The sequence below is a fragment of the Tympanuchus pallidicinctus genome, unplaced genomic scaffold (assembly GCF_026119805.1).
Source record: "Tympanuchus pallidicinctus isolate F22 unplaced genomic scaffold, pur_lepc_1.0 scaffold3, whole genome shotgun sequence".
NCBI classification, from domain to species: domain Eukaryota; kingdom Metazoa; phylum Chordata; class Aves; order Galliformes; family Phasianidae; genus Tympanuchus; species Tympanuchus pallidicinctus.
This window is the reverse complement of record NW_026294747.1, coordinates 98,386,371-98,411,591: the sequence shown is the minus strand read 5'-3', so window position 1 is coordinate 98,411,591 and position 25,221 is coordinate 98,386,371. Positions and strand designations below refer to the sequence as shown.

At 43.0% G+C, this 25,221-nt stretch overlaps 1 protein-coding gene across 1 annotated transcript in view; it reads right to left on the bottom strand.

Moving 5' to 3' along the window:
- CMTM8 (CKLF like MARVEL transmembrane domain containing 8) overlaps nt 1-11,045 on the bottom strand; it is a 36,444-nt gene extending 25,399 nt beyond the window's left edge. The window contains exon 1 of the mRNA XM_052695942.1: nt 10,829-11,045. Within this exon, the coding sequence (XP_052551902.1) occupies nt 10,829-10,993 (165 nt within the window). The 5' untranslated portion in view covers nt 10,994-11,045. The remainder of the gene's footprint in view (nt 1-10,828) is intronic.
- Nucleotides 11,046-25,221: the final 14,176 nt, after the last annotated feature.

The window sequence follows — 25,221 nt, the reverse complement described above, 5'->3', positions numbered from 1 at the left end:
TACCTCCCACTCAGAAGTGCCTGTTTTTCCACTGAGGGGGAAGGGAAGGCCAGGAGCCAGTAAACTGATATTGGCATTTTGTTTAAAAGGTCTGTGTGCAGGGTCAGAGCTATTTAGTATATTTTCCCCAGAAAGCATTATTTTCGTTGTTTCAAGTCAAAGGCAGAAAATTAAATCAAAGAGGGAAAATTCTTTAGAAAGCTCAAAACCAGTAGGCTACAAAAAGAAGTACTTTACAGATTCCCTTACTTCAAGCTACCAACTATTCCCACATTAAAATCCTCACGGTGAAAACAGCCCACTGAACTGTGCAGAGACACATCCTATAACTTCCTACAGCAGACAAATCGCAGGTCTAGCAAACAGAACTGCAAGCAGAAAGGAATTAGGCTGCTGAAGCACTTCATTAGCTGAGAGCTTAGCTAGATCACACAAAGGGAAAACAAAGAACACTGCAAGTGAAGTGATTTGCCTTTGATACAGGAGAATGCTTATACACGCAGTCTTATATTAATCAAGTGATGAGGCAGGAAAGTCACGGGACACATTCATGTGTTGGATAGGAACACATTTAGATTGACTTTGTGACACTGTGCAGCTTTGATGCTTAGGATTTATGAATATCCTGAAGGTGGTGTGGATGTAACAAAACGACTAATGCTTCACCATGAAGCAAGGTACTTGTATCTGTAGCATACGCGGCCACAGGCAGCTTTAAGGAAATACATACATTAGACATGTGAGTTACAAAAGGATTGTAGTCTGAGGAAGGATTGGCAGTTTTCCTTTTTGCCACCAATCAGCAGCTCTGTTTAAGCAAAAAACAAAAAACAAAAACAAACAAAAAAAAAATCCAAAGAAAAAGCATGCACAGAAGGGGCAAAGAACCTTGCAGCAAGACTTTGCTTTGAAGCAATTTTACTGAGCCTTTCATTTTCCCCAAGTCAGTTTCAGTACAATAGGTCAAACAAACAAAGGGTAAAGAGTTGGGCCCCTCCCAATCTCTACTTAATTTGACACCAAGAGCTGCACACAGAGGTCTCAGGGAGGAAAGCCTTGAGGAAGATAGTCTCTTTCATTAGACTGATCTACAGCGGAGGCCAAAGCAACAACCCAGGAACACTTCTTTCTTCATCACTGAACGGAAGGAACAAAGCTGATCCTTCACCAAAGGCAACAAGTGGGTAGGAAATGACAGTAATCTGTAGGAGCTCAGCAAACAACAGGCGTGCTGATGAGCTGTGCAACCTCCTTGGAGCCAGGCTTCCCTGGTCTTTGTGTTTCATGCACAGAGATGTCGGGATGTCTGAAGTCAATGGGAATTTTACAACAGATTTTAATAGTATCAAAAACCAAATCATTATAACCTTCTCTTCATAATAACTGTTTCGATTCCCATCAACTCATCTGGACTCTCTTTGCACCTTGGCTCAGGATCATCTTCTTGTTTGTGTACATTGTCTATATAATAGAGAAATAACAGCCAGCACAATTCAAAATCATGTGTTCTAAAACACAGTTCTCCCTGATATTTTGTTGTACATGAGACCTAAATTGAAGAGGTATATTGAAAAAAAATAAGATTAGGAGAAAACAGTTTTGAAATGACAATGACTGCAGGCATAGTTCTGGGGCCTTTAGGGGCTAGCATTCAACTCCTCCATTTAGTAAGACAGTGAAAACAGAACGTAACTGAGCTTAGAGAATTCCATTTCATTTATTGCTCTGTGCTCTGTTTAATTTTAACTTGACCTGGCGAAATACTTCTTAAGATTCCCCATCTCATCCCTGACACACTGTCCTGATTTGCTTACTTTAGGCAAACATTTGCTAGACAGTCCTCTGTTACTGCACAAAGAAAACATCAAGTTCTTTGTGCAAATGTCTGGTCATGTTTCACGATGGTCAAAGTCTAAAGCGAAATCCCAAATGTGAACAAAATGTTTGTAAACCTTATTCTGCGTTCCTACCCCCATTTTTGCTGAGAAGAGAAAGGGAAAAATCATTAAACAAGTGCAACAAATGACAAGATGCAATTAGTAACATGAGAAGTTGCTTATCACTATTTCACTCATCACTGAATTACAGTAGTGTAGGCTTGTGTCATATCTTTCAAACTAGATTTATACACATTTACACGGAGATCACAGTTCAAACAGAAATTGCTCCACAAGAAATCCCATCAAGTGGCTCACTGCTTTCCTCTTGTACACTGCTTTTTTTAAAGTCAAGTCCCATTAATATAGGATTTACTCAAAACAGTAAGAACTGTGGTTTTCCAAATCTAAATATAGTAATTTCTCAACTACAATTACCTTTTTGAGCAGAAGGAATTTTATTTGGTATTTAGAGTCTGAAAATAGCCAAATTCACATGCATTAGGACAAAAAACCAACCAGCCAAACAAAAATGACACCAATAATGTGCTGTCTGTACAGTGCCACACCTTAGCAGTGCCCAGCAGGCAATCCACAAGAGACGTAACGGTTGTGACTGTCCCGTGCATCCCAATGGTCACTGCTTATGCACACAGTGAGGCTCCAAAATATAAATCAGAAATTCCAACAGAGCTCCTGCTTTTCCATGTGTTCACCCATTTCTTACACCAAAGTACTGTTTAGGTTTTTCAAAAATCTTTCCTTTCTGGGAGATGGTGGTAGGTCTGACCAAAACCCAGTCTGTCCAATCTGCCCCATGTCTATAGCATTCACAGTTAGTTCAGCCTAAAGCATGTTTACTTAAAAGTATGCCCCTTTAGCAATGCAAGAAACAAACATGCTACAATAATTCACCAATAACCTCCTAAATCATTGTATTAATGTTGCAATATTGTTTTTAAATGCCACAGTACTTTATCACAGTTTTGTCCAGCTACAGTTTTGTCAAACCACTAATGATGGATGTCTTACAGTGAGCAGAGCCTGTTCTTTCAGCTGCCTCACATCTCTTACTGTAAGACCCTGTTTTGCCCTATTCTTATGGCAGGAGCTGCACCTTCTGTGTGGTCTGTGCCAAGCCCAAGGAAAGGCTGTCCTGATGGAGATCCTGCAAAGCAGACCTTCAGCAAGTTGTCCAGAGCAGTGGGGCAGGAAAGCTTGAAGGAATAAAAGAACCAAAATCTCCATCCCTTCTCCCTCCCACCCCCTCCCCCCCCCCAAAAAAAAACCCACAATGAAAACCCTTAAAAAATCATAAAATTATGACAGGGACAAAGAGGCAGAGGAATGAGCAAGCCAGAGGTAGGCACAACCATATGTTAAAATCTTTCTGTTCAGTAAGCAACAGTGCCAGAGAGAAAGTTCTTCACACATCTTCATTCTATCCCTAGTAAACACACATGGTGCTGCAGTCTGTAATTACGGGACCACAGATTTTCCTCTCCTCTGTAGCATCACCTGCGTGCAGCAGCAGACTAGATAGCTGTCTTCAGAATTTTAAAGAGATTGCACTAAAATTGAAGTCAAAAGCATCCATTTCTTGCCAAATTTTTTGCTGGAAAACTGCTTCTTTTTTCCCACAGTACTTAACTTGCACTTTGCTTCTTTTGAACACAGCTCTTACTGACTTGGCTATGACTGCAAATAATCATTTCTTTTGCACCTTAGACCCAAAGTCAGTGACCCAGAAAACAAGGAGAAAAGGGAGGACACTGAAAAGCCCACCTTATTTGCTCAAGCATCTCACAGGAACAATGCACTGCAGGCGAAAGATAAAACTCAGATTTCCCATGGAAGCTGCTAGCCGAGAGAGCACCTTTTCTCCTTGAGTGATCCCTTTCCTTACTCACATCTGCCTTCCTCCAGTGCTGTACAGAACACGCAATACTCTAGTCCACTCCCAGGAAACCTCCCTGCTCCATAACTGTGACAGAAGCTCCTTGATGAAAGCAGCACGTATCATAGCTGTGCTCTGAGCCTGCAGAAGACAACCGTGCATTACTTTATGCCTTGTGAGCTACATCAGCAGTAGCAGGCACTCATCTACCCACAGGATCACCCTCCCTCACCTGATCCTGTTAGAGCTTGCTCTGAAGAGTCTCCAAGTGGAGACAGCCAAGGCAGATTTTATCACTTAAGTGCCATTTTAAAGATACACTGTAGAGGTTTAACTTCTGATGGAGGCTTCTTCTGGCTGTCCCTCTGCCTCTCAGTGTTTGACTCCTGCCAGAAACATCCTCAGTGTCTTGATTTTTAAGTTTCTGCCATACCTCCTCATATTTCAAAACTGCACGGCCTTGTGTCAGCTATTATCCGCAGCAGGAGTTGCAGCCTTGGGAATAGAGTGCTAGTCAAATGAAAAGAGATGAGGCTGCTAAAATACATGTGGAAGGAACTCTTTAATGTGTAATCACTACACATACATTAAAGGGGGAAAAAAAAGGATCTTGTTAGTGGCTGTCTCGTTTCCAGGCTAAATGAATGGAGCCTGTGCAGAACAGTGTCACCTTGAATCCATTTAAATGCAGGCCTGGATAAAGCAGGCACATTTGAAGCTGATGACAGAAACCAGTCTTGTTTTCAGGTATGAAGCAGAGGTTTTTACAGATTTCCTTTTAATTTGCGCACATTGGGCTATCAGCTAAACACAAACAGCAATTACTGGAGATGATGATCAGAGAGCGTTTCCCCACATGGCCCCCTTCCAGCCCTAATGAGGATTTTTCAATACGTTTGTTCTTTGTAACTAAATGATGATATATCCAAAGACCGCGACAACAAACTGCTGATTACAACCATGCTTACTTAGTTCATCTCCATTCTACAGAGTCTGATTTTAGCGCATCTCAGATTGAACAAAACCACCGTGGCTGCCCAGAACAAGCTGCCGTTACAGCCTTGCTCTAATGACAGCAGCATGATGAAACCCTTTTTGTTTTGTTTTGGAGGTTTTGTCCCAGCAAACTCGTGGTTGCACCCGGATCATTTGCACGCATATACCTTGCAAAAACAACAGGAGTGAATACTCATTCTCGTGTTCTAACTCAGTAAAAGTGGAGTCATGCTCAGGACAGATTCAGTGAAGGACGAACCAGGCTTCCAGCTCTCCCATTTGACTCATGCAAGGTTAGCTCCAAGCCTTCCTCTGGCCAGCTCCAGCTCCCACAGAAAGCAGTGACTCAGTGCTCCCGATCCTTCAGAAACAGGTGAATCAGTGCTAGCAGCTTCCACAGGAACTGGCTGAACAGAATGCCTTGCCAAAGATTTGGCAAGCGCTAAAATTCATTTGTGAGTTGATCCTAGAAAAGAGGGCTTGATGCTCTCTCCAAGGGCAGTAGTTCTAATGCTTTTCTGGAATGGAAACAGGAACAAGTGCAGAAATATCACACTGCACAGCGCTGGTTCTCCAGGCACACATGGGAGTGCTCCCTGCATCCTAGAGCTGGGACTGAAAGGCATCTGCTGCTGCTGCAGGGGGTGAAGCACGTTGCTAATGGGTAAGACCAGCAATCAGAAAGCTGGGGGTCTGTTATGGTTCTGACCCCCAGCCCATTCACCTTTCTGCCTTTCTCCTTTCTCTGTTTGCATTTTTACAGTGTTACCAGCAAATGCACCACTTCGTCATGCACGGCATGGAAAACAGGTTTTTTCCTGGCCAAGCAGCCATTAGAAATACTGGGAGGACTATGCATTTTAGCTACAGAAGGCAAAAAAAAAAAAAAGAACAACAACAAAAAAACAACTGCCTTTGGATTGCATAAGAATTTTTGTAGGTACAGAGGAAAATGATTGTTTTCTAGAGTTTGGCAGAGGTGAGGGAGAAGGAATCGTATTATATTCACTATCCACCCAAGAATGAAATTGATGCTTAAGTTTGTCTTTAAAGCATTCTTCTCATCAAGAGATAATGGCATTTCATACATATTCCACCTTAACCTTGAGATATTGAGAATATTTTGCATTTTTGACCTTTTGTAAAATATCTGCATTCAATTTGAAAGGCATTTTCACCCTCTTACCACGTCAGATTTCATACTGCTCAACCTGCACTTGGAGCACATTTGACACCATTTCCAAAGCTTCTGTTTTCTTGTGTGTCACCAAACATTTTTCTCCTCCCAAGGAAACACCCTGACCTTGTCCAGGAAATCAAAAGCCTCTAGGAAACAGAACTCAAGTGAACACTACGATCCTGGAGGCAGATGGAAGTCACACAGATGTATGAATGCATGACACCAAGGATGACAGCGATTAGTGATGGAATGATGGCACCTGAAATAAGTGAGAACTGAAACCTGACTTCAGTGAAAGTTCTGGCTGATCAAGAACAAAGGATAGAGCCCAGACTTTGTACTGTATGTTTTCTTATTCATGTGCAGAAAGATGAAGCTGCTGAATGAAGTGATTGATGAGAACAGAGTAGCTTTTTCCCTCAGTAGTTCCAAGTGAATCATTTTAAGACCACGCTTATGTGCACCTCTTTCAGGCAAAGCACTTGTTCAGCACATCAGAAGGTGCCTCAACATTGTCACCTTCATGCATGCAGACACGTTTTGATTGCACTAACAATTTTATTGCAAAAAGGAAAAAAATCCCTACTGCCAATGATCCCAGAGAAAGTGCTGGGGCTGCTCAGGTGACGGAAGGGGCTTCAAGAATCTCCCTCTGTGTTTCTGAGACTGTTCCAAGAACTAGGGGTGCAGGAGCACGGCATCTATACAAAAGCTCTGAACTGCAGGCAGAGAAAAAGCAAAACACAAGGACAACTTTAAGAGCTAAGTATAATTTATGTCTTTTGAGTATTCTGTAGTACATGTTCCCGCTGTTTTTCTTAACGTTTCTATGATTTCATTGCTAACAATTCAAAACCTGAAAACCCGTTAGAGGGTTCTACTTCTACTTCTACTTAGGCTTCTACTAAAAGGGAAAAAGAACAGACATTTGGAAATGACAGGTTCTGCTTTTGGTAACTTCTATGTTTCAAATTCGACAGTAACTATTTAACATTCCCAGGCTCACCATTGCACTGGAATAAGCAAGTTAAACAAGATTTCCTGCCTGAACTATGCCTCCAAAGGTTCATTTGAAGAATAAAGAAACAGTCATCAAAATTATTTTTATTCTCCAGAAATGTAAATGTGAAGCACAATTTTATGTGGTGCCAGTAACATAAATAAGCACCTCTCAAGCTTCTATTTCAAGCACCTATCGCATTCTGGGCATTTCACACGAAGAGTAATGTATAGCTTTAATCTGTACAGTACAAGGAAACATGACTGCAATTACAATTTACTCAAAATTACACCATCACAAGCTTTCACTTGCAGCTGCAGCATAAAAACCTCCCAGACCTTTTGCAGCTAGGTAATATTTGGTTTTGTTAGGGACAAATAGCCATCACGAACCTTAGAATGACCGGGGCAAGTTTTAAGAGAGGATCTGCATCTAGCAACACACTGGTGTGAGGCAACAGTCTGAAGAAATCAATGTAATTGTGCTGGAAAGTAAATACCTTTGTAACCACATCCACAGCAACCACAAAAACTTCACTTCTGCAAAGTGATCAGTAATGCTTGACTTGAGGAACTGACTGAGAGCTCAGGAGGTATTGCTTGCCACCATTAATCAGAGCCATAAAATTCCCACAAACAGTCTTTCTGAGCCATCACTGCATGGAAAAGAAACACTCAGCAGTCATCTCAGGAAATTACTATACTTGCTTCTTTCCAAAATCTAAATGCTCGTTTTTAGGGAGCATGCTATGGGAATCAGTACCTGCTACCTTCTGCAGGATGCACTTCTACTGCAGCATTAACTCAGGTGATTGACTGCTGAAGTCACTGAGATGCAGAGAAATTCCTTCTGCTGCCAACAACCACCCAGTGCACTGAGGGCAGCAAATACAGATCTCCTGAGTCAGGAGCCACTGCCTTGCTCATCACACATCATGACTTCCGTGTTAAACTAATTTGGATAAACTTCCACACACCAAAGCTGCGTTTTACACCAGTTCTCAAAGGTCTCTCTTAGAAATCCAACCCCAATTCTTTCCCTAGCAAACGGCAGGAAGCCTTGCACGCCCTCTGGCCGCATAGAAGGCAATGGATATCTGCCATCACCTGGTAATTTCCAGCCGACACCTCCACCTGCAGCTCTGTGCTCACTCACTGGATGTGCAGTTCCAGACCCAAAGGCATTACAGCGTGAGGCTGAACCAGGTGTGGATACACAGCTCCATCACTGCTGAATGTGCATGGCCAACTCCACCCCAGCTTTATGCTCATTTTAAAGCAGTTACATAGAGACAGATAATACTTTACCCATCTGTCTTTATAAAGCCAATGTATCTTGAAGCAATTGGAAGCAGCAGGTTGAGCTAATGGCAGATGTGTGTTTTACAGCACAGCAAAGAACATCCTCCTAGGAGCTGGTAAATCTGAATGTACCATATCTGGTTACCAGCCCACCTGGAAATGCACACAGCCATTACTCATCTTCACAGCACCCACGCTGAGGAGGAGAAGAATAACAGAGATTTGCCCTTTATCTACACAAAGAGAGCTCTTGTTTCAAAACCAGCAGCCACAAACTTCAATGTGCACACTGCTGATTGACAGTGGCAGTAATCAAACATGCAGTGCTAATTCTTCAGTGCTCCTGCTTCAAGCCTCTGGCTTAGCTTTAACACAGCATCCTAACAAACATGGTGTCTAGCTGATGAGTGGGTGAGCAATGAAAGCTGCTCCTAAAAGCATTCCCGTTCCCTGCCCACCTAGCTGGTGTCTCAGAGCAGGGCAGCAGAGGCACAGCTATGTAGGCGCCTACACAGCTGCTGCAGCTCAGAGCATGGCACGCAGACTGAAAGCAATCCATCAGGTTGAGAACTCCCAAGGTGACACAGATACAAGCCCGTCCCATTTACAGCTTTGCAACTTTTTAGCAAAGGGCAGAGCTGACAGCTGGGGGTCAGCGCTGAGGGTCAGAAACACCCTGAGCAGCCATTCTGCGCAGGCATGACAACACTTTGAGACACACTAGATGATTGGAACACGCAGGAATTGATGGATTTGGTGCCAACTTGAAACCCAGATCTTATATGAAGCTAGCCATGCTCTGCTAAAGCACACTTCCTCTCAGAAAAAAAAATCATACAGAACTAGTGGAAATGGTTTGGCCAAAATCCAGTGTCTAATACACACACGCACATATATAAACATTCAAATAAAATCATTTGATTTTAATAACTTCAGTTAATTCCATCTAAAAGTATTTACTAGTATACTTGTCTTTCATTTCTCAGAACAGCATCTTCACCTCCTTTAAAATAAATGGAGCTAAAATTATCAGTTAAATTGAGAACCATTGGAATTTCCTTGTGGATGCCACCTTTCAGTATTTCGGTAGGCTTGCCTTAACGCTGTTAATCTGCTATCAGAATTGTCCTCCTTTCTCTCAAACAGCCCATCACAAACCTGGATAAGTTTATCTACCTCAGAGACTTCCATCGGCTCCCCTGAGCTAGCAGGGACCACACATCTTCACTCTGTTGACCAGCAAAAGCATGTGAGTGGAAGTCTGCAGTGAAGACACAATTTTTTGTTGGCCTACAAGGTCAGGCAGCTTTGAAGTTCTTCTCAAAGCTGCCAAACATATTTCCCCTGAGGTACTTCTAAAATTTAGACCAAACTTGACTCTAAGTGTCAATGTTTAAAGAACTCACATCAACATGCTGGATGAAGAATCATCCTGTAATTATTCTACAAGCCAGGGATGTGTGAAGGAAACAAAGTCCCCAAGAAAACCATCAACACTTTGCTTGGAAAGGAAAGCCACACAGGTATCATCATCTGTCATCCCTAATGGGAAAGCACACATTAAAGGGTCAGTCATTAGGAGCCTATCCATGGTCATGGAGCTTCATCCACATGAACATGGAGCTTCATCCACAGCCGACATACAGCCAGGTTCCAGTGGGCTGGGGAATGCTCCGGACAACTCTTAGATTTTGGATGATATACAAGAAAAGTTCAGAATTTTGTTGTAATTGGTAACTGAAAAAGAATGGAAAAGATACTTTTCTTTCCACAACTAAGACTTTTATTCACAGATGTCCCACACAGCAAAGCCTCCCCTACATCTAACCCTGGAAACCCGCCTACAATCAAACACCTGAAGATTCTCTGGGTTATCTTACTGGAAAGGTAGCAAGCAGTTGAGCCACAAGCACGACTGAAGCACAATGTTTCCAAATGGAAATGAACCTGGTTTAGTACGCAGTATTTCCACCACCATCAAAGCAAAAGCAACACAGGGAAATTCAAAGAAAACTGGCCAGGACAACAAGCCCTTTAAGCTCCTCAATTACTAGCAGTGCAGATGAGCAGGCTCAGAGATGCCGTGTGCCTGCTGCTTAACACCGAGATGGGCACCCCTTGCCATCTGCCACCGTGGTGCACAACGGAGCCTCAGCACGTGCCTGCTTGCATCTCACCAAGCCCTGCAAAAAACAAACCCACGGGGCTCCCATCCTTTCTGGCTCGCGCATCTATCTAATGACTGGGATCGCAGGGAAATGTTACTGACTACAAAACGAGAGAAGCCGTGTGACTGGCACGCGGCTGTCGGTGCGCTGTGACACAGAAGCACACGCAGCCTGCGGAGTTCAGAGGCGCCTCCAGAAGTCACTCGGCAGCCCGAACCGTCCCCGCTACGAGGGCTGACGGGACCGCGGGCTGCGGCCGGCGCTAACTCGCTGCCACCTGACCTGCAGCGCCCTGCAGAGCTTGGTCACCCGCTGATGCGTTTTTCAGGCGACCAACTCGTTTAAACTAAAGCAGAACTTCTTACAGCGACGAGAGCTGCCGTGCCCCCCCGCCCCGCCCCGCACTCACTATCTCGGCCACCATGAGGAGCCCGGGCGGGGTCCGCAGGAACTCCCTGTCGTAGGCGAGGGTGCTGGAGCTGGCCGACAGGTTGGCGGTGAAGGAGCTGCTGGTGGTGGTCACGGTGTGCGAGCGCGGGCGCGGCGGCTGCTCCAGAGGCTGCTGCGGCTCCATGCTTCGGGGCTGCCCCGCGCCTCCCGGCCGGCCCCGAGCCCAGCGGCGGGGCGGGGGCAGCGGCGAGGGCGGCCGCCTCCCGGGCGGCGGGAAAGGCTCCGCCGCCGCCCCGCTTTGTGCGGCTCCGGCGCCGCGGGGGGGAGAGGCGGGCGCGGGGGGTGCAGCGCCTTCGGACGGGCGGCCGTGTGGGGCGTGCGGGTCGGGCTGAGTGGGGAGGGGGAGCCCAGAGAGAGGGAGGGCTGCGTGCGGCCAAATAGTGCAACCAGCAGGAGCAGGGAGGCGATCGTCCCTCTGTGCTACGCACTGCTGAGGCCGCGCTCCGAGTGCTGTGTTCAGCTTTGGGTCCGCACTGCAAGAAGGACGTCGAGGCCCTGGAGTGTGTCCAGAAATGGGCAACAAAGCTGTGAGGGGTCTGGGGCACAAGTCTGATGGGAGCGGCTGAGGGAGCTGGGATTGTTCAGTCTGGAGGAGGTTCAGGGTAGACCTAATCGCTCTTTACAGCTGCCTGAAAGGAGGCTGTGGTGAGGTGGGGGTTGGCCTCTGCTCCCAGGTAACAGTGATAGGATGAAAGGGAATGGCCTCAAATTGCACCAGGGGAGATTCAGGTTGGATATGAGGAAGAACTTCTTCTGAGAAAGAGCAGTGATGCAGTGGCACAGGCTGCCCAGGGAGGTGGTGCAGTCACCGTCCCTGGAGGTGCTCAAGAACCGCGTGGACGTGGCAATCAGGGACGAGGTCTGTGAGCGGTCACAGGCATGGGCTGATGGTTGGACTAGGTGATCTTAGTGCTCTTTTCCAGCCTTAATAGTTCTGTAATCCTATGATTGATCTGGAGCTGCCATCTGATTGCAGGCTCTTTACGCACACAAAGGTGTTGGGCTTTCTTCCAGAGCAGCTGAGGAATGCTCTGTGGAATCCCATGGTTGGTAAGCACCATTTGGTAAGCCCATCCCCAGCATTGTCCATCTGCACAGTCACCTGCAACCAGCACCAATGGAGACATCCTAGGAACACGGGTTGCTGCAGGTGGTCTGTGGAAGTGCGACCACCACAGAGAGGCAACAGGCAGACACCAGGGACTGGAAGGTGCAGCAGCCTCCTGAGAGCTGAAATTGGGGATTTAGCTGGCATCTCCCAAACAATCCAGAGTCTCTGTGGTGTACAAGGCATTGTAAAAGGCAAACACTGAAGGACACTGGAAATGGAAAGTATGAGGTCATTGCTAAACTACTACCTGACAGTGCTGAGCTGTTCCCTGACCTGTATTTGTTTGTACTTTCCAGTCTAGCCTTAAGTGTCCCCTTTAAAAATAATAATAAAAAAAAATGTGGGTCATTTAAGAGCTTCTAATGCAACCTTCCATTCCACAGAAAGCACAGCGTTTCAAGAAGGAGCCAGCAGGTGATAGCTTCCTTCAGCGTTCAGGAATTCTCATTAGTGAAGCATTTGTAAGTGGCAACTCAGTAAAAGTGAAGTGTTTTCCATATGTCTGGTGGCTATTGTCCTCGAATTGTTTACTGCTGCTCTCCCGCTGGCTAACAAAGGATGTGCTTGCAGTGTTACCTTTCAGCAGGGGACCGAACGAGCTGGAGAGGGAGGAGGAGGAAGATGCAGTTTCTCCCAGCAGTACGGGAAATGCGAATTACCCAAAGAAACTGCTGCTTATACTTGATTGTGCCTCTCTTACAGTGTAAGTGTGTCACAACACAGGCTCCACGGGGGTGCTTTGAAGGTGTGCCTTGGCTCGGGATCAGTGGAGCCTCTGCATGCATACTCAAAGGCACGGGTGACTTTGCTTTGAGCTGGCAGAAAAAATGTGACAGCGTTTTGCAAACATGAGCTGAGCGGGTCATCAGAATGAGGTGCGGTTACTCAGTGGGGTATGATATACAGATACACTGTGTGAGGAAAAAAATAAGTAGACCACACTTAACATCTCATAACATTTAACACAGCATCTCAATCATAAATAAACGATTTTACACTTTTTACTATCTTTTGTGTGTGTGTGTGTGTGTGTGTGTGGAGTTACCAGTGTTTTTGTACTGGTTGCATTCCTGTTTCATTCCTTTTAAAAATAAGAGCTGAGATGGTAAGGAAGACTGTGCATTGGTTTGTGTAGAGACCAGCTTCAGCTGGCTTGCAAATAAAAAGTGTACTAATTGTTCAGTGCTGCCAAGCTTCCCCCCAGAGCCAGATCCACTGTGAGATGCCCCTGTTGCTGTGAGTGCGGATCCAGTTAGCAGCACTGAATCACTTGTAAACTTTCCCATCCACAAGTGAGTAAATGTGGGGCTAAAATTCCTATCAGTAGCAACGCAGTAATCCACACAAATTTCAAAATGGTTTGAGTCACTCCCATCACTACCACTTTGAGAGCTGATTTATTTCCCACTGTATGTATATTCTAGCCGTGTTTCCAGGGCATTTATTTAGTGTGCTTAACTTTTATACATACTGCTAAAACCGTGCATTTTGCTCACTGCACTTCTGGAGGTCAGTGCTGTTTACTTTTTTGGCCATCAAACATCAGACCAATACACGCCTTGGCTTTTGGTCCTTATGTATATCATTTGAGCATCCAAGGTCCTCGGGGAAAAAAGTTAAACACAGATGCAGAGAGAGATTTATTTTGTTTCAACTGTATTAAAACTATTAATATAGCATATGTTTTTAATGTCTGCTGAGGATGTCAAACGTTGGAACTAATTCAACAAGAAGTGGATGGCTACATTGCTGGGCAACTTCTCTGAACTCTAGCTCCTGCTCTGACTTCCCTAATTAGCAAAATTTTCTCCAGCAAACATAATCAAGAAATGAGTTTCACTTAAAAAAAAAACAAAACAAACGGCAAATGCTGCAGCAGCTTTTCCAAATTGCTCGCATTTCTGGAAGTAAATTTCACCCTTTAACCTGACAGCATAACCCATTACGTTTAGAATGTAAACTCTGAAACTCTTGCTTTTTGTTTTGCATCCTGCACTGAAGGCTCCAACTGAAAAGCCTGCAGGGAGCATCTGAGCTTAGCTAGATTTTTTTACACGTAGATAGCATCAGAAGCAAAATAATTGAACGCTGCCGCTTGAACAATCAACCTTTCATTACAAAACTACCAAGAGAGAAGAAGGTGGCTGTATTTTAAATGAACCTTTCAAGGGAAGGATTAGCGAGCCTTTCAAACATCAGTCAGGATTCTTACCTTTGTTTGTCAACTCCTGTATCTCCTCACAAAGTAAACTGTGATTAGAAGAAAAATAATGCGTTGAAGCTTTTCTGTTCAGTTGTTTTAGTAAAAGCAAAAGAGCTGATAAAAGTATTATAATGTTTCTAAGTAAAGGAATTACTGCTGAAATGTCCTGATATCTAATTAACAGATTCTTCCACTTAAGCTGGTTTGGGTCTCAAATCCTGAGGAATCAACATTTTTGAGATTTCTGACTGAGCTCTCCAGGACTACTGTATTAGCAACAATGTGGCCCACTGGAAGTGCTCATTAAAGTATATTCACACGACCAAGGAGCAGAGATGACTGGAATTTCCCGAACTGTTTTTCTGGTTTTGAAATACAACTTCCCTTCACCCCTCCCAAATCCAAGAACTTCCAAATGTCAAAGTCAGCTAAGCAAAACAAGTGAACAGATAAAGGAAAGGTGACCGAAAGTTTTCATTAGTCATCAGGACATTTCAGTCAGCAACAAAAAGTTGTGTTCTTTAAAATGTAGGAGTGATCTAAGAAAAATAAGTGAGTTTACTCTAAAGAGAACAAAAAAGGAATTGTATTTGCTATGGAACCCAGGCTAGATGTGAGGAATAGGAATAGGAATAGTGTCGGATGTCCAGGCCAAATATTTTCACCCTTGACATCCGACTGTGCTCATCTGAGGATATTTCCAGTAAGCAATAAATCTAATGTTAAAACTATGCTTGGAATATTTCCTAATGGCTTTTTGGAACCAGCAATGTATAGGCTCTGAGCTGTGTATTTAGAGTAAATAATTAATAACATACATGACTCTCTGACAGCTTATCTAGCTCTACAGAAAATCTGATTTACACTAGCCCAAACCAGAAATACTAGAGTTTGACTTCAGTACTGAGATATACTATAAACATGCCTGGTGATCAGTCAAGACAGATGACTCTAAACGAACCAGCATTTAGTAGAGTAAAATTGACTTTCAGTATCACAATACTTGATATTGAGGCTCTTCTAACATTGCAAGAGAGAGTGAATAGATGATAACCTCTCATTTTCAAAATGGCTCTTGCTCTTGAAATCCGTAGAAGGATTTGTGTTTGTACGTGAGGTTACTGAACACAGTATTTGTCTGGCTCTGCTGCTCAGACACCCCAAAATTCTGGAACCTATGATCAATAGTAACACAAAGTCCATCAACTGAGTAACAGGAGTGCATTGGATTTCACCACCAGACACAAATGTTACTGCCCTAAGGCAGGAAAATACAAAAATCAGCTGTTTACATTTCATGTGCCTTTTCTTTCAATTATTTCTTTCAACACATGAAGTTTACCTGTGTTACATGAACAGGCAGGACTGTAGACAGAGTGTCAAAAAGTTGTCTTATTACACGTGATCCACCATACAGAGAATTAAGTCCATGCTATAAACAGTAACTTACTGACTTCTCAATTTTTTTCCAATTTTTCAAACACATTACCATGACTCTAAGTAAACTGTTCATTGACAGAGACTGCGCTAAGAAAAAAGTCACAAAGTACATAAACCACGTGTTTTCTATGCTTTAGGCTTTCACCAGCTGTCCCATCTCCTCTGGGAATCCTAGAATCCTTCCCAAATGCAACTGTGCCTTAAACAGTGTGTTGAGGAAAAGCTGCTTACTTCCTCCAGAGAGATTTGTACTTCACAGTCCCTGCATGCTACACACATACACCTAACTTCAGAGCAGAGGGTGTACCTACTCAGTTAAGGGGAGAGGTGAAAGTGAGAAGTCTATGTACAAATCTCAGAATGGATGCTGTTGTTGTATTGTTTATACTGCATTTCAAGCGCTGCTTCTCAGTTGTATTCAGCTGTCCTATAGTGAGCATGCGAGCACAGCTCTGAGCACAGCTGCTGGCCTTGCCTTCTCACACCTGCAGATCACTTGGATACTCAAGTATCCTGTATCATCTTATGCGAGGAAGGAGCTTTTTGTTCCCTAAGAATGTTCAGACAAAGGCTGTCCCTGAGGCTCATTCATGAATGTTCTCCATGGGGTCACCATCCCGAAGTAGACTTTTAAAATGCTTTACTTTCAATCTGGATTTGTCCAGCTTCAGTTTCCAGCCATGTTGTCTGCTGATGCTGTACCTGCCAGCTACTGGATGTCCCCACTATGTGTACATACATACAAAGCAACCTCCATTCATCTCTTAACAATTTAGCATAATAGGTCATGTATTTCAGGTCTCAGGCGTTTCTAGATTTTGTACTGATCACAGCAAAGCAAGAGAACTAAACATTAATAAAGACTGCAAGCAAACGGATGCCAGAAGCTTGGAGGAGACAGTAAATGCTGTTCCTTATCATGGATGAGGCTGTGAGAAATCACAGTGGAACTGTTCAGCCTTTCATTAATTACCTGAAAACAAAAAGGAAATTGACAACTGTCAAGGGTGATCTTTTTCTTTAGCAGTTCCACACTAGCTTTAAGTGCTGTATAAAGATTACTGCTACCATTTAAACACTTATCAGGTTGGATATGAGGGAGAATTTCTTCTGAGAAAGAGCAGTGAGGCAGTGGCACAGGCTGCCCAGGGAGGTGGTGCAGTCACCATCCCTGGAGGTGCTCAAGAACCATGTGCAAGAACTGAGGGATGAGGTCAGTGGGCATGGGGGTGAGTTGGTGGTTGGACTAGGTGATTGTGGAGGTCTTTTCTGACCTTAATGATTCTACAATTCTATATTTCTACAGTAGAAACAAGGACTAGTGTACTACAGTACAGCCATTTTCACTGAAGACATCTATGGGCTCTTCTCAGTAAGGATGGTGCTTGCATAAGAATCAGCTCTTCAAAGTTTGAGGGTTAGGGTGAAGTCAAAAGAAACTGGGCAGGAAGACGAACAACAGGCGTGTTTTTGTTGCAGCTGCTCCTGTTTTGTAGCTGAAGGATCTACTGAGAAAAGTGGCAGCTGGCTGGGGAGAGGTTAACAGTCTAACTGCAGAGGCACAGGAGGCTGGAGTGATGGAGAGGAGAACGCCTGGCAGGAGGTTGACCTACATCTTGGAGAATGCAGCAGTGGAAGGAGAAGGCAGAGAAATGCAGGCAGATGTTTTACAGTTCTGCACAGCTCTTCACAGCCATTCTCTATGGGATATTTAACTTCTATTCATTGAAAGAACAAAATTTTACCACAGAATGCTCTGAAATCTCAAATGACTGAGATACACAGTATCAGTATATTCAAATCAGTAGACTAGTGTCAAAATATTTCTGTGAACACAAAGAACAAAGTGACCCTGTTATTATTATCACAAAGTGATCCATAGAGCAGACTCAAATCTGAAACAAAACAAACAAACAAACAAAAAACCCAAAGAAACAAATATCTGTAGCACAAAATAGAGTTAAGTTTAACCCAAAGGACACAGAGATGAGTGTACTTTTAGAATATATAGAACACTTCTCATGACTATAAATTATTATTGGATGTTTTCAAAGCATGAGCGTGGCAGATATGCACAAAAGCAGCATGCAAAGCTGCTCATACTGGCTAAGTCTTGTGCCAGTTCATGAAAAAATAAGCGCAGCGATACAAGACACTTTGCAAGTGTTTCTATTCTAGGTTCCCGAAAGCAGCTATTGCAGGAGAAATAGGAAGCCGGAGAAACAGGAGATAAATAGAAGAGAATGATTTTTCTGTTTAAACTACATATATTTTTGGGGAAGAGAGTGTGTTCTGTAGCAAAGCCTGCTGGGATTTTTAAAGGAATCAGAAGATGGATTTTGTTAAATTTCTTAATTCACTTAGTCTGCTTTGAAAATAGCAGGCTTTGGACTGTGTAAGAATGGTGCACTGTGGCAGCCTACAGAGCAGCCAGGGGATGGGAGACAGGCTGCGTTTTGGAGGGACTGGAATTTCCTCAGAACAAAGGCTTATCCCATTTATGACACGTCTTGAGAAAGCTTATCCTGTCAAGTCATTTATCACCCTACTACCCAGCTACTGAGCATGGATAATGCTTCTCTGCTACATCAGCGAGAGAAAAGAGAATTTCAGACGAAAAGGTTTTCATTTGGGGATTTTAGGAGGAGAAGAGCTGATAGGAGTTAGACTATCTAAGCTCTTTGAACCATGAAAAACATACCAAGAAGGATTTTACTAAATGCTCATATTACAGCTAAAATACAGCCTTTTTATTGAAGGCAACCTCATTACCTAGGTATTTGAATGTGAATTTAATGCAAGTTGGCACAGCCCTGTGGATTGTGCTATTAGATTCGGATACTCTGAGATGGACAGGGCTCTAATTACTAATATCAATGTGAATTAAACCCACCATATATTCATGAGTGTCTGACTTGGCTTGAACCATGAGACAATTCTGACAGGAGATTTGGTATAACGTAACCATCCCCATAAGCATCACAGTTAAGAAGCTTGGTTTACTGTAACTTTGAGGTTAGATGACGTTACATTCAAGGAGGTTCAGACCCTGCTGTAAATACTTGCTAAGGCCGCGATATTTATCACCTCAATTTATCCAAGTAGCCTTTTCTACTGAGAGGATGTTGTCAGTTACAACGTTTTCTTAACATTTACAACTTCAGATCTTTCCGTACTCCTCCATTTTTCCTGTTCAGGAATTAACCAAGAGGTGAAAATACTTTGCAGAATGATGAGGACACTCATCTGTATAGCTAAAGGACTGTCTCCTAGACCTGAACAAGTACTAAAAAAAAAAAAAGCCCCCCCCAGCCCCTCACTAAATATATCAAATACATCATCTTACAAAAGCAGTGTGGTTGATATGCCAATCAAACACTTTCTTTATTTGCCTTTCTCAGAAGGATTCAATCAGAGAACCAAGCAGTATTGGTTTGTGCAAATGAAGGTCATGCATCAGACTTCTGTGCTACACCTGTTTAAATGATGTTATGATTACAGTGAAGTACTAATCAGGGAGACCATATTTTTGTGATTCATTGTTCAAGCTGGCAGTACAAGGAAAAACGTCAGTTAGCAAGGATATATTCAAACCAGTTATTGCTTTGATGAAGTCTGAGGTTATTTCTTGCATGCAATCATCCTTGTTCTAGAAGCCTACTTCCATGGACTGTACAAATTCATTACTGCAAGGTTTCTCCATATAATTCAGCAGTAAGAGAAATAGGGGTTATACAATTACACAAATTTATCAGTGCTAAAATACAGGATTTAATAAATTACCTTCATAGATAACAAGGTACAACACTGGAATATTCTACTGTATTAAAATAAGAGGAATTTAAGAAAATTACTTATAATTGAAATCCTCCAGCTTTCAAAGTAACCCCATCTGTAAAGCAACTGAATATAAGGCAATCAAAAAAAAAGAAAAACACGCAGAGGATAGGGAAAAAAAAGCTGCTGGTAAAGGCATCTGTGCCAAGTATGTGGTTATGTCTTGTTGTAAGAGCTCAGTGGGAGCTGCAAGCATGCAGTTGCCTCTCCAGGAAGGGGGATCCAGGGGCAGCAGGCCTACAGTGTACCTTGTGTGCAGCACAAGTGATGCGGTTCAAGCCCACTTCCAAATTTTGGGAAGTGATAAAGAGGCAGGACTTGAAGGACTACATATCTCCCAAATACTTCTCCTGTGTGTGTCCCTGCCTGGAGAAAGACACTGTTAGATCGCAGTATTTCATAAGTAGAATTAATGTGATTGAAAATAACTTTTTGCAAGCATCAACTTTAAGACAAGCAGCAGAGAGGTGTACTTTCTCCATTAGTGCTACATTGAGAAGCAGCCCTTACCGTGTATTTATGTTGGTAGTGCGTCTCCTGACATAAGCTGTGCTGGAAAAAGCCATCAATGCATTGTAACCAGCTGAAGATTCTGGACTAATGCAGAGGGACTGGGCTGTGTTTGCTCAAAGGCAGTACTGAATATACAAAGTTTGCCAGCCCCAAACACCACCACCATCCCAAATATTTCAAATCCATATTAGAAAGAACAGCACACGAAAAAGACCTATTCTTGGAGAGTTGCTTTCTGGATTTCTATATATTTTACTAATCATCTCAAGCCAGATAATTTTGAAATCAAAATAATATTTCTAAAACTCTAGCTAAACAAAGACTTGTGATGGACTGAGCCCAAGAATACTTCACAGAATAGAGATAAATCCTACATTAGCACTGTAATACTTCAGAACTGAAATCAGACTTGGCAATTTTCCCTGTTCAATTGCTGTCTGTGCATGTGCACATCTCCATTCTTTACAAAAGTGTACTTGACACACAGAGATATTTAGACAGCAAGCAATCCTGGGAAACAAATTCAGCTGTTCTTTAGGATGTGTTCAGCACTGTCAACAATCCCAAGAATCTCCCTTTAACAGCTCAGAGGAAAGGCTTCAATCCTAGCTCAAGCAACCTCCCTTGAACAGTTCAGGCTCAATACTTATCCCCTATAACTCATACAACCATGTTGGTTTTAGCGATGTGTTGATGAGGAACTCATCTGACTGCCTGCTGCAGAGTTCCCATTTGTTATGAGTTTTAAATCAATCTAGTCCAAGCTAGTGATAAAAACAAGATATATGGAGCTATACTTCACTAGTTTTCCAACCAGTTTCCTAAAATCTGCCTGTCCATGCACTCTGGACCTAAATTCTGTCTCAACATTAGAGAAGCAGAGATGTTTAGGCTGACTCCTCGAATGATCCCCTTACTCAGCTCCTGTGCTGACCTGAAACATTCTATCTAAATGCGCTCGGCTCACCAAGCGTTTTCCATGTCCCCAACACCGTAATACACAACAATTTACAAATCACGGAACCAAGTTCCCTAACTTTTCACTTTTGAATTGATGACAAAAGCAATGAGAAAACCAGTTATGCTGGCTTTGTGCTAGAAGAGAGCTTGCACATACTGCACATTTCCTGGTGAAGAAACAAGCAACATTGCCAGCCCACAAGCTCAACTTGTGGGTCAGGACCTATTTGAGACAGAAAAAGTACATCAGGAGCATTCTTCACAGTTTATGTCCTTCCACCAGAGAATTCATCTCTGGTGACACCAGGCCACAGCTCACTTGATTCTAAAGATCCCATAAAGATCTTAATAGCTGGAGCTATGTGTACCTTGTTTTCCCTGGGGCTTCCACTTCTAGTTCTGAACAGAGGGAAGAAGATTCCCTCAGAATTTTCAGGAGCTTTGTTTTGAGAGCCTGCCTCTGCTTCATCAGACTTCCTCCTTCTTAATTTAGTTTTGAAAAAATCACAAACTGATGGAAAGGCAAACAACACTTCTGATTACTTCTCACGTGTTAAATGCAGCATGTGTGAGAAAAAATGGGGGTCTTTACCCTAAAGAGCTTGCAGCTCACAGACCACCTCTTGCCAGCCTTTCTCCCGAGTATCTCTGCATTCTTCTGATCACTCACAATCTCACTGCAAAGTGAACAAAGTGCATATTTTCTCTGAACAACCCATCTAGAGTGCATGAACAACATATTTTTCTAATCTCAAGTTTTCCATATATTACTTGAAGATTGATACACAGAAGGGAGGGGGAACTTCAACCGCAGTTGCTCTCTCAGTGTGCGTGCGGATATTTTGAGTGGGCTTGTGGAACTGCTACACTGCTGAGGGGACGTTTTCTAGGTTTTGGTTTTGAAGAGAATTGTGTTGCCATGAGGCTGAGCCTGATGCAGGATGACATAGAGGGCTTAAATCACCTGTCCAAGAGCTCTGCCTGGACTCCTGTATTCTTATGCATGCTCTTGGCTTACCGGCTCTTGCACTGGTCTCACTCTGTCTCTTCTACTCTCTGAGGAGTGCAACACTTTGAATTCTGTTCCCACTCTCCTCCACGGGAGGACAATTGAAACAACTTACATACAGGGTGGGCAGCTCAGCTCCAGGCTACTCTCTTCCCTCATTGCAGATCTGATCTAATTGCTTTCTAAAAGCAAACTGTGCCTGCTAGGAAACAGCTCTTTTCATCTGCTGCTCTACAGTGCCCTGCATTGTGAAGCCAACCACATTGTGTTTTGGAAGAAAGGCCACACCTGGAAAATGTCACGCTTGGGAACTGCACATTCCTTTGCCAAATGGTAATGGCTATACGCAGATGAATTAAAAGTTTTAGAAAAACGTAGTCATGGCTAAATTAGAGAGAAAATCTCAGAAAAAAAAAGATTATTTGAGTATGGTGAAGAACATTAAGCATATATGCAGGATACTGTGGCTCCAGAATACAAACGCACTAAAACCAAATTAAGCAGCTTTTGTAACAAAGCTTAAGCACTCTGCTGGGTGAAGATGACTGCTGGCTGCTATGGCTTTGGTTTGATCACATAGCCCAGCCTGAGCAGCTGCTCCTGCCCCAGGGAGTGCCACTAAGAAAACCTGAGCTGTTGCTGCTTGAAAGCAGTGAATGCACGAATAAAGAAAGATACAAGCAAGGATTCAAACCAGCAGCTTAAAATTTTGGGAGATCTGTTTCCGTACTTTGCGTCTCTCCTGGGCACCAACATAAGACAAAAGATACTCCCCCTCTGTAGGAGCCTTTAGCTTGAAGAAAATGCAGCTGAGGAAGAAAATCAGAGGATAAGACTGAACTTGGACAATGGGAGACTGGCAGGACCAGTGCTACTGCAGCTACCACCCAACTCCAGGTTTGAAGATTGTGCAGCTGAGGTCTACGTTCAAACAAACAAATGAACAAACAAAGTTGGTCACATTCAAATGCGACTCTGCAGAGTAAGGGAAAATGGGAAGAATTTCTGAACTTAAATGCCCCATTAAAACACCTGTGTCAGAATTGGGCTTTAACCCAAAGAACAGGTACAGCTATGGCTGCCTCTGTTCAGCCGTCACAACACAGAATGCCTTCCTGTGAGCATGGAGCCTTCAAAATCATATGTCACAATACATGATTATTTATTTATTGATGCAACAACATGGACAGTAGGTACCAGAAAGAATGGCATGTTTAAAAAACTGGCTCACAGTTATCAAAAAGCTGACAAAATTACTTTTGTGTCTTAAGTTTGCATTTTAAGCAGTAGCTAATGCTTCATAAATGTCTCCATATTACTATTTACATGTATCAGGAAGCTTGCCAGTGCTTGCTACCAGATTTGGCTTGCTTTCCAATTCCCTTCATCCTTTTTTAAAGGCAAAAAAGCAAACTAAAAATCCCTCATCGTGCTTTCTAAGTCTACCCCATATCTGTGTTTAGTAATTAAACTGCAAGATAGTCGCTAAGTCCTCTAAGCACAAAAGTTCCAGAAAGAATCCACCCTGCTGAAAGCTGCAGTACATTTCTATGGCAAGAAGCAATAGTTTGCAATTTTTTAAAGTGGGATTTATAATGAACATGGACTTGGAGAAAGAAAGGGCAAACTAACACAGTGTCATTCGTTCTCATCTAAACATAGAATTTGTGTTATTTGTACATGTGGCACTTCAGAGCTTTAGAGACTTGGGGTGTATTTATAATACTGTTCTCCAAAATGGTAGCAATGTTTCCAATTCACCCAAACTGTCTTACTGCCACCCTAGAAGAAACCACAGGAAGGTCTATGCATTAACTTCATAGCCAAGAAGTTTTAAACATCTGGCTGTTCACAGCTAGTGCCAGGGCAGATGAAGAAAGGTCCTCCTGATGGCCTCTCTGAAGCCTTGAGCAGAATTCACAGCCCCCTGCAAGGATTACTTGCACACACAGACTTTCAAGAAATGTCAGGTATGGGTTCAGCTGTACAGATGAGCACAAATGCATGTACATGCACACACACACACCTTTTGATAGGAAGAACTCTTGTGAAGGTTCACTACAAAGTAGTGTGATTAAAAGGAGCTACGCAAGGAAGAGAAGGAAACTGGACCGGATTTGAAGAAAAGCCCTAGGGTGAAGTATTCTGAATGACTTGAGACCAGGTGAGCAAACCAAACAGATTAGTCGCAAGAAGAAGCACAAACATCACAGAGGGTAATATGCATTACACTGAGCAGACTTTGGCAGTTCCCCAGTTGAACATCACGACTGCTCACACACGAGAACTGTGCTTAATTTATTATTCACTAATTCTTATGGTGTGAATTATAAGAAAGTCATACATTTAAAAGCAGCAGTTCAAGCTGTTTCTAGTAACTTACTGAAATAATCGACATATGGTTCCCAGTGCTCCCTACAATTACCCTTTACAGCATCTCTCTAAAACAGAGATACTGCAGGCAATAGGTAAATATAATAAATAGCTAAAGAGAATGTAGAAATGGGGAACGCTGACAGAGCTGCCACTCCATTGGTCTCGTCCTACTGTCCTCATCTTAAAATCCAGTTCTGTAATTGTCTTCTATAAGAGCACAATGAAGAGTATTTGAAGTACCTATACAAGGCATGGTGGCAGGAATTTGCAACCAAATTAGAACAGACTGAGAAGAGAAGTAGGCTCCATTTAAGCCAAATGCCAAATGCTCTCCTTCACACATGCTGCGATTGAAGGCAGATACTCTTCTCATCCATTATTCAAAACTGAAGTGTTAACTTCTCATGCTCAGATTTCCATCAGTTCATTGCAAATCACTGGAGAAAAACTCCAGCGTAACCAGGAGCCAGGTGGAAAAGAAATAATTTTACACTTAATAATAAGAAATGCTACATGTTTTAGGATTCTTCATTCCAGCATTCATCAGTCCATGACGTGTCCATCTGTGTACTTCATTCATACGACTCCAGCCCTACAACGAAATTCAGAGTGGGAACATGGTGGGCAAATATCAGCACAGGCCAGGTGAAAGAGAATTCTCGTCTGCCATTTTTCTTGTACCCAAGTGTCAGCCTGTGTGGTACTTACAGTCACACAACCAAAAACTCCAGCTGATAAACACCAATCCAGTGAGAAAGCATTATCCCTACAGAAGACAATGCCCCCATAAAATAGATATATCCATCCTAATTCTCTTGTGATGGTTTTTACCTTCCTGTTCACTCAGACTTATTAGAATTCAGACAGTACTTTTTATATACCTACATATTTATTCTACCAGTT